At 45.2% G+C, this 10,202-nt stretch overlaps 1 protein-coding gene across 1 annotated transcript; it reads left to right on the forward strand.

Moving 5' to 3' along the window:
* Positions 1-610: 610 nt before the first annotated feature.
* LOC100019267 (protein S100-A15A-like) lies at positions 611-9,014 on the forward strand. The gene is made up of 3 exons (XM_001372135.3): positions 611-722; positions 2,108-2,300; positions 7,708-9,014. Exons 2-3 carry the CDS (start codon positions 2,151-2,153, stop codon positions 7,882-7,884), a joined length of 327 nt encoding a protein of 108 aa, XP_001372172.1. The 5' UTR covers positions 611-722; positions 2,108-2,150; the 3' UTR covers positions 7,885-9,014.
* Positions 9,015-10,202: the final 1,188 nt, after the last annotated feature.

A 10,202-nucleotide genomic window follows, 5' to 3' on the forward strand; every position in this document is an offset into this window, starting at 1 on the left:
AACCCAGGACCCTCTTGCCTCTAGTCCTGGTTCTCTATCCACTGAGACACCTACCTTCCCCCCATAGGGCCAATAGTTTTGATCTCTGCTCCTCTTCTCTCCCACTCTTCTCCTCTCCTCCCTACCTTTCCTTCAAGCTTTAGACAAGTTTAGCCAGATCCCAACCCCTGCTCTTCAGCCCAATCATTTATCCTTTAGCTATCTCCTTATCCTCCCTCTCAAGTTGGAGTCCAGACATCACTTTCTACTGGGTGGTTTGGAGAAGGATGTGGGAAGTGCTGGTGGCGGGAGACAGATGGGAGAAGGTCCAAGGAGGGTACGTTTGCTTTTATGGAGGGATAAATCTCCCCTTTCCTACAGGAAAGATATTCTGGCTAATAGCATGTGCAGGTATCTTGCCCTTGGGTGGAGGTGGGTAAGAATGAGAGGTCCTTTTAAGAATCTGCCAGGATGTTGGTGAGTTTGGGATAAGGTGGGTCCCTGAAACTGGATGAGCTCAGTCTGGAAAACGTGTTTTTGTGATGTCATCTGAGGCAAGCAATTAGAGCTGTTATTTGCATTAAGATAATTATAAGTCATAGCTCTCAGCTGGCTAATAGTGCTGGAGGTCATAAGGGATGCTGGGCTCAGGGACACCGCCACTGGCATCTGCCCGGGATTGGTAGGGGACTGGAGCTGGACCACAGGCTCAGGGTACATCTCCAACAACTCCAGAGAGTGAGGTCGGTGTCTCCCTTCAAAGAAGTCATGGGGGGTGGTGGTGTTGGGAGGAGGGGGTGGGGTGGGGAAGGAGGCATATTCCTGTGGTACTGAGGGTGCTGTTCAGTGTTTAGAATAGTTTTTTCTACCCCAAAAGAAACCAAAGTTGGACCAATTCTTAATTTGGTGAGAGCCTGTGTAGATGGCCCATACAGGACACAGGTGGTCTACACAGTGCATCTGTGCAGAAGGTAATGTAGCTGGGTGATTTGGGGACCTAAAAATCCAAGACCTTATTGGGAGTGGGACATGGGGACCTTCTAGGGAAAGTTGGTCAACTCTCTGACAGAAATGTTCCTATGGACAGTGGTGTGTCCCTTGTTGAGGACTAATCAGGACTTAGTTTGGGGAAGGTGCAGAGGAGATGGGGAGAGGGATAAGAATTTATGTATCACCTGCTCTGTGCCAGGTACTATGGGTGCTAAGTCCTTCACAAATAGTATCTCCTTTGATTCTCATAGCAGCTCTGGGAGGTAGATGCTGTTATTAGCTCTATTTTATAGTGAAGAAACTGAGGCAGGCAGATGTCAAATGACTTGTCCAGGGTCACAGAGCTAAGAGTCCAAGGCTCATGTATGTGGACTATTTTGTATTTAGACTCAGGTCTTCCTGACTCCAGGACCAGTACTCCCATCTAGCTGCCTCCCTTTGTGAGTCCCAGGTCTGATGGTGGAAATAGCCCTGTCTTGAAGGAGTTCCCAGTCAGGAAAACAACAACAACAACAACAACACAGTTCTTATCCTTAGGGATCTCTCAGTCTAATGGGAGAGAGAAGATGGTGGACATTCAGAGATACAGAGATAGAGGAGGATATAGTGTCAACAATCTATTGAGTAGACTAAGATGAGATGGATCAGGGCAGCTGGTTGGCTTAGTGGACTGAGAGAGGGGAGGTCCTGGGTTCAAATCTGACCTCAGATACTTCCCAGCTGTGTGACCCTGGACAAGTCATTTAATCCCCATTGCCTAGCCCTTACCTCTCTTCTGCATTGGAGTAGATACTTAATATTGATTCTAAGAAGGTATTGATTCAAAGGTTTTTAAAGAATCATTTTTGATCTAGACTAGCTTCCTGAAGGTTTTTGTTTTTGTTTTTTTTTACCCACCAAGGTGTGGAAGGACAGAGATGAGGCAGAGCCAATGGGATGGAGGGAGGGTGTCTAACCTAGAGCAGGCCTGGAATGAAGAGAAGGTGGGTCATCAGAGGAAGGGCCAGTTCTGGTATATTTGTCAAACTGGGCTTCCCTCTCTTTTCAAATTCTCCTCGGTTCCCTGTTTCTCAGAGGGCCACATTACCCATCCCACCGGACCTTTAACTTTTCCTTCCCACTTTCCTTCTCTCCCAAGATTGTCTTCTGACTGGGACCCTTGAGATCAGCCTCCAGGGAACATGCCTGACACCCCGATAGAAGACTCTATCTTCCATATCATCCATTGCTACCACCTTTATGCTGCCAGGGAGGGAGATGTGGACACCTTGAGCCTGGATGAGCTCAATGCTCTGCTCACAGAAAACACGCCTCGATTCATGAAGGGTCTGGTATGGATGGGGAGATGTGGGGGTGGGGGAGGGGGCATCCACAATGGGACCTCCAGGAGACTTCTGGAGACAAGAAGGGTTACCTGGGAGGGGAATGGGGAGAGCTAGGGGTGAATAGGGAGTGGTTGGGACAATGAAATTGTTCTTTATAAGAGAATCAAACCTGATGGACATAAGCTGTGGATATGTGCCCTAGTCCTTGTTTTTTTATTTTTAAGTTTAAATCTTAGAACTAATACTGAGCTTTGACTGAAAGGGCTAGGCAGTTGGAGTTAAGTGACTTGCCCAGGGCCACATAGCTGGGAATTGTCTGAGGCTAAATTTGAACCCTAGACCTCCTGTCTATGCACTGAGCCACATAGCTGCCCCTAGTCTTACTCTTGACTCTTAAACCTGCCAGGCTCTTTATCCTGACCCTAATCCTACACTAAATCCTGCCTTTCTTCATCCCTGCCCTTAATCCCAAATCTAAACATTTTTCTTGTCTTTGCTCCAGGCCCAACCTTGTTGGTAGGTCTTGAAATCCCTTCCCTTTCCTGATTCTGATTCCAAACCAGACTCTGCCATCCTTTTGGAACCTCCAAACCTCTTACCCAGTTTCCTAGCCAGTCTCTAAAATCTGCCCAGATCTCTTCTTGGCCTTCAGAATTCCCTAAAGGGGAATGGAATATGATAGCAACAGGGATAAGGATGGGAAAGGAATAGGAAATCACTTTTTCCTCTCTGCTCCCAGAGTTCCCTGGAAAGCTGGCATTCCTTTTGGAGGGTCTGAGGAGGGAGAAAGTTGGTTTAAGGATATTCTTACCATTTCTGAGCCTGGAGGCTGGCCTGACTTTCTTCCTCTTCTCTCTCCCTTGCCCCAGCCACCTCTTAGAGCCAGGAATACAGACTATCCTTGAAGGCTCCCCAACCCCTAAGAAAGTCTTCAGAACCTCATTGCTATGGAATTTAGAACCAAATTCCAATCTCCATTTCCTTCAGGCTCTTTCCACTCTTTTTCTGTCATTCAGCCAAATCCAGCTCAGCTTCTTAATTATGCTAATTAGCAGGTTCTTCAGGAACTGCCTGGAGTGTGCAGGTTGCTCCAGGAAGTTCTTATGGTTTCCTGACCTTCTACCCACTGCCCAGAGGCTTTTAGAAGTCAACTAACCTTTCCATTGGTGTTCCTCCTGGAAAACTGTTTCCTTTACCTTTTATTATCCATTTTAGCCCTTTCCCTCAATTTCAGGCAAAAAGAAAGTGGACTCCCAGACTGCCAGGAGCTCTAGCTCTGAGTCCTGGAGGTGGACTAATTATATAGCGCTTACAAACATTCTCTCATTACATCCTCACAACAATCCTGAGAGTTAGCTGCTATTATTTTCCTTATTTTACAAATGAGGAAAGACTTGCTGAGGGTAGCACAGCTAGTAAGTAGTCCAAGATGGGATTTGAATTCAGATTCAGGGCTCTGGGACAGCTAAGTGGTACTGTAGATAGAACATCAGGTCTGGAGGCTGGAAGACATGAGTTCAAATCTTGCCTCAGACCCTGGATAAGCCACTTACCCCTATTTACCTCTGTTTCTTCATCTGTAAAATGAACTGGAGTAAAGGAATGGTAGACAACCCTAGTATCTTTGCCAAGAAAATCCCAAATGGGGTTATGAAGAGTCAGATATGATTGAGAAATGACTGAACAACAACCTCTTTTTTATAGGCAAGGAAGTTCCCTTACCTCCAGGCTGGCCCTTATCTTTTAAGTGACAAGTTGTTCATGAGGTTGTTTTAGATGAACTCGATCTCTATCTGTGTATAAGCATAGAGATACAGAAATAGACAGACATATGACTCTGTGAAGTATGACACCCAGATGACAGGATGATAAGAGATCAGAGGAGGTGAATGTGAAGGGTGGCATTAGGAGTAGGGGATAGTTACATAACTGGATCAGAGAGTAAGAGAGAGCTGTAGGAGTCCTCCTTTAAGAGTGAGCTTGGGGTGGGGTGAAAGGAAGCCAGCAAGTTCTTCTTTAATTAGACTAGGTTAGACTTTCTGGAGGTGCCAGAAGTGTAGGAGCTGAGGGGAATGCCTTGCCAGATAACCAAGAGGAAGGAGATCACTTGCCAAGTCTGGAGAGGAGCATAGAGGGCATATTTCTCTAACACAGGACCTTATTATTAAGCTCTAGTGGTTTGTCTGTCCTCACACCCCTCTTTCTTCCTAATAGGTTCTTCTCTTGACTCTTCAGGGCTAAACTCCTTGCTATACCATTTTGTCATCCCTTGTCAGCCTTAGGTCTTATTGACAGGCGAACTATTATCAGGGGAACTCCCTTGTTTTTCCTGACTCTGAACCTAAAAACACCCAATGACCCCTCTAGGGTCCTGAGATGACTATCTTCCTTTGATCGTCCTCTAGATGGACAGAACGATGCACCTTCAAGCCACACCTCGATCCTATCGGACATCTGTTTGTCCCCTAAAACTAAGGAATCTTTATGTCCCCAGGCAGACCCAGTCTGATCACCCCACCTCATGCCTGAGTGACTAACTCTCTTGTAAAAAATGTATAAAATCCCCAGAACTGATGTCGTTTGGGGGACAGCCTCTCCATCCATGCTGTCTCTATGGGGGAATAGTCTTTCCTTTCATGCTGTCCTCCCAAGGAACTGCTCCCCATCTTGCTGTTCCATCTTGCTATCCTCCTGGCCACTCTCAACATTACTTTCTAGATTAATAAATCTCTTTTTGTTTTTAAGCTAAGTTTTGGAGTCATTGCATGCTTGCAAAAGGCATCCTTCCCGAACCCCAAAAGGTTATCCTTCCTGCCCATAACATTTTGGTATCAAGATCAGGCTTGGCTTTTAAGGTCCTTTGCTGTTATTGTTAATTCGTTTCAGGGGTGTGACTCATGACCTCATTTTTGGGACATTTTCTTGGCAAAGATACTGGCATGATTTGCCATTTCCTTCTCTAGCTCGTTTTATAGGTGAGGAAACCGAGGTAAACAGGATTAAGTGATTTCCCAGGGTCACATAGCTAGTAGATGTCTGAAGCCAAATTTGAACTCAAGTCTTCTTGACTTCAGGCCTGGCACCTTATCTATTGTGCCACTTAGCTGCCCCTTATCTATCCTATTCTAATTCTATATCTTAGGGTCCTAGATCTAAAAGCTAGAGGGACCCTCCTAAGCCATCTGGTCCCCATTGAACAGGTGAAGTTAAATGATTTGCCCAAGGTCACACCAATATTAAATGTCTAAGAGGAGATTTGAACCTAGACCATTTTGGCTCCATCTTTAATGCTTTATCTACTAGGTGACCATCAACCTTGTCTCCCTTTGTTTCTTAGTGTATTCCTTCTCTCCTTAGGACTGTTAGGTGACCAGTGGATAGAGTACTGGACTTGTAGTCAGACAGACTTTGTGAGTTGAAAACCAGCCTCAGATCTTTACTAGCTGGGTGTTCCTGGGCAAGTCACTTAACCCTGTCTGCCTCAGTTGCTTCAGTCCTAAAATGAGCTGGAGAAGGAAATGGCAAAGCAATCTAGTTTCTTTGCCATAAAAACCCCAAATGGGATCATAAGAAGCCAGATGCAATTGAACAATAATATCTCAACTCCAGATTTAGTGTCCTATTCATTAGGCCAAAATGCCTCTATCCAATCAGCATATTTCCCTTTGCTCCCTAGTATGCTCCCTCCACTCTGCTTGGGTTCATCTTTTCACTGATATCTGGAGTCATCAGGATCGTTCCCAGCTTCTGCCCCTTCTTTCTATTGTTCTGGTCACCTGGAATATTCTGCCTCCTCTAAAGCCTCCAGGGTTCAACCCAAATCCTAGCCCCCTATAGAAAGCCTTTCTGGATTGCCTCAACTCTGACCCAGTCCTTCTCTAACTCCTTTAATGAACATCTGGATACACTAAATACAGTTCGTTAGCTTGAACACTTCACATACAGGGGTCTTCTGGGATACTTAGTCTATTGTCCTTTACTGTAAATGCCTGTTCTCTATAATTTAGAACTGTGTCCTACATTCTTTCTTTCTTTTTTATTTTATTTTTTACATGAGAGAGGAGTTTTTCTTTAATATTATGTAAAGGTATTTCAACACAGGGAGTCCATGCCAAACACCCTATTCCTCCCTCCCTCCCTCCCTCCCTCCCTCCCTTCCTTCCTTCCTTCCTTCCTTCCTTCCTTCCTTCCTTCCTTCCTTCCTTCCTTCCTTCCTTCCTTCCTTCCTTCCTTCCTTCCTTCCTTCCTTCCTTCCTTCCTTCCTTCCTTCCTTCCTTCCTTCCTTCCTTCTTTCCTTCCTTCCTTCCTTCCTTCCTTCCTCTCCCAAGGCAGAAGAGCTAAAAGACCTGAATCTGGCTCCTAGATATACCAGTTACAATTGTGTGACCCAGAGCTTAGCCTGTTGCCTCAAACAATAAAAAATGTTTATTGATTGATTGGCCTGAGGAAAGCTGCTTAGCCCCTCTGAATCACATTTTCCTTCTCCATAAACAAGGGATAAGGAGACTTGTCCTACCTCCTCTGTTGTGGGGGCTGCAGATTAACCCTTGCCCTTTCAAGAATGACAGCCTTGGGTCGAACCCCTTTAAAGAGAGAGAGATTTATTGAGGTTGAAGGGTCCGGAGGCAGCATGCAGGACCGACTGCTCCTTCGAACTGAGAAAAGTTCAGGATTTTTATATCCTAAAGCAGTGGTTCTCAACCTTTCTAATGCCGGACCCTGCAATACAGTTCCTCATGTTGCAGTGACCCCAAACCAAAAAATTATTTTGGTGGCTACTTCAAAACTGTAATTTTGCTACAGTTATGATTTGAAATGTAAATACCTGATATGCATTATGTATTCTCATTGCTACAAATTGAGAGGTTGAGAACTGCTGTCCTAAAGGAACGGGGTCTGTGTGACTTGAAGAGGAAAGGTGGGAAGGGGGATGAACAATGGGAACAAACCAGATGGGCAATCAAGGGAGAATAGGTAATGGGACAGGTGCCTTTGGGTCTGGGGGCTTAAACAGAAGCATACATGGTTTATGACAGCCTGATCATCAAGGTGGTGATACTGGCCATCCTAGGGGATGTTTGAGATGCTAAGTTATCTGGAGAAACCTAGAGTGTTTGGGATGTAAACAAGAGGGAATCCCCTCAGACTCAGACCCTTATCTTCCGGGGAGTGTAAATACAGCCAAAGCTTAGAGGTGGAGGATCAGATGGAGTTCAGCAGCCAGCCCTGCAAGGCAAATTCCTCAGGTGATCTTTGACCCGAGTTTTTTTTTAGGAATTTGGGGTGTATGGGGGGTGGTACCCACCACGCCTTTATGGACTATTGTGAAGAGAGCCCGATAGACAGTGGGAGCCATGTCAGGCTTTATGGGGGTGATTCTGGTTAATCAGCCACTCCTGCCTCTCTGCTCCAGGGCCGGACTCAGCCCGAGTATTTGAAGCAGCTGTTCGAAGTGGCCGACAAGAACAAAGACAACCAGATCTCCTTTGATGAATTTATCTACATCGTGGGAAAGTTGATGAAGGATTACCACCTGCAGTACCACCGGCAGCTCTGCGCCCACTACTGCCAGGCAAATGGCCTCTACTGAGGGATGCAGCAAATCCTCCTGAGTCCCTCCCTGCCACTATGGCCCTGGCTTGTGGCTTCCAGGCCATGGGAGATGCTGGGAGCCCCACTGGGGTGGACTGACATGTTTTTAGAGCCGTTGGACCACCTGCAAACTACTTTACTTTCTGAAAAGAGGTTCCCTTCTTGGTAAAATGGAGATAATAATAGCCGAAGTGCCAGCCTCACAGGATTGTTATGAGAAATTTGTAATCCTGAGAGGTTGCACGTGTGAGAATATTTTTTAGTTAGGGACCAGGCCTGGGCTCAGGGAGATATTTCAGCTTGGGAAACAAAAGCCAGCTAAAAATGGAATTAGACATTATTTTTTTCAGGGAGGTAGGAGTGGGGATATATGGGGGTAGGAGTGGGGAAAGGCTCTGCCACTTGTGGTGGGGCGTCCTTTAACCGCTGGAAGCCTTAGTTTCCTCATCTGTAAAATGTCAATAATACTTGCACTACCTACCTCACAGGGTTGTTTTGGGGACAGCACTTTGCGTTGTGAGCTCTAGTTATTTTTATTACTACACTGGTGTAGGGGGAGTAAATAAAGTGGCTTCAGGACTATCTTTGGGGTTCACTACTAATTGATCCTGAAAGCTCACCTGTGGGCAGAACCTGGGCCTTGGGGAAGCTGGAGAAGCAGGATGAAATATTTTCTTGGCCTTTGAAAACTCAGTCAGATGGAGGAAACCTCCCCTCAGGGAGCCTCAGATGGGGGAGACTTTTTCCTTACCTTGCCAACTCATAATGACTTTGCAGCCTCTTGATAGCCACAGATTTTTTTAAATTAAAAAACCAAATACCTTACCTTCTGTCTTAGAATCACTGTTGTGTATTGGTTCCAAGGCAGAAGAGCCAGATTTGAACCCAAGATGTCCCATCTCCAGGCCTGGCTCTCTTGCCACTGAACCACCTAGCTGCCTCCAGTCATTTTAACTCCAGATTTCCTGACAGAAGCTCCCATTGGAGAAACAAATGACAAACGACTGGGTATCCTTGCCAAGAAAACCCCCTGGATGGCCGTGGTCCATGGCATCAAGAAGAGTCAGACCTGATCGGAAATTGAAGCTGAAAACAATTGACCTAGAGACAGGTCCTTAGATGCTGCCTCAACAGGTGCAACTTGTATTTTTTTTTTTAACTTGTGAGTCACGCAGGCTCAGTGAGGGGAGGTAATCTTTGTTTTAAACAAAGGATGATTAGGAAGATGACTAAAGTCTCCAGACTTTAGATTAGGGGGGGGGGGGAGAAGGAATTCCTAGTAGTGCTTTGGGTCCTAGGTACACAAAGGCCATTCAGCTAGATAAAAAGCCCTAGGAGAGAAGGGACAGGACAGGGGTAGGGAGAGGAGGTCACTCACTGTTGTAGAGAAGCAGATTTAGTCATGCCAAGAGTCATCACCATCCCTGAATCACAGAAGTTCAAAGGTGGAGGGAACCTCAGCACCATTCAAGCCAAAAGGAATCCTTCATGGAAGCTGATCTGATAAAGTAATTTTCTATAATTTAATCCCAGCTTGAAAGCTGCCAATAAGGCAATCTCTGGCCCTGCCAGAGTCGAGCTCTTTTTTTTTCAATTTAAAGCCAGCTTGTTAGTACAGTGGGACAGCTAGGTTATATCAAGGAGAAGTGCCAGGCACTGGAGACAGGAAGGTTCATCTTCCCGAGTTCAAATGTGTCTTGGGCAAGTCACTTAACCCTATTTGCCTCAGTTTCCTCTTCTGTAAAATGAATTGGAGAAGGAAATGGGAAACCACTTTAATATCACCGTTAAAAAAAAAACAACTTCAAATGGGGTCATGAAGAGTCAGACATAATTGAACAACAACATGGCTTGAATCCATTCAATGTAGCTCTATGCTTCCTTTTACTCTTCCCTTATTTACCCAGTCATCAACTGCTTCTTAGCTATTTTTCTTCTTCCATTTCTAGTTCAAAGATCATTCTCCTTGGTAGAGGAAAAAATCAATAACAAATAAAATATGAGCAGCTCTGCCTTTTCTCTTTGGCAGTTAATATTGCCATATCCTTCTCTGTCTGGTTTCTGCCTTCATCACTTGCCTGAAACTGTCCTCTCCAAAGCTGTTTATGATATCTTAATGACCAAAACCTGATGATCTTTTCTCAGGCTTCAACTTCCTTGACTTCTCTATATAGGAGTGTGCTAAGGGCTTGTACTGCCTCTTAAGAGCTGATTGTAAAAAATTCAGTGTGAGAATTTATACCTCAGAAGCTGGCAGATACCACAATTCACGGTTAGATTTATTTATTTTTTATTAATTGAGGGTTAAGCAAGTGA

The sequence above is a fragment of the Monodelphis domestica genome, chromosome 2 (genome assembly GCF_027887165.1).
Source record: "Monodelphis domestica isolate mMonDom1 chromosome 2, mMonDom1.pri, whole genome shotgun sequence".
Lineage (NCBI taxonomy): Eukaryota > Metazoa > Chordata > Mammalia > Didelphimorphia > Didelphidae > Monodelphis > Monodelphis domestica.

What these genes read in the sequence shown, in the direction of transcription:
- LOC100019267 (XM_001372135.3), top strand. Translation starts at nt 2,151, where the DNA reads ATGCCTGACACCCCGATAGAAGACTCTATCTTCCATATCATCCATTGC. An exon ending in CTCGATTCATGAAGGGTCTG is followed by an intron (nt 2,301 to 7,707) that starts GTATGGATGGGG and finishes TCTCTGCTCCAG; the next exon opens with GGCCGGACTCAGCCCGAGTA.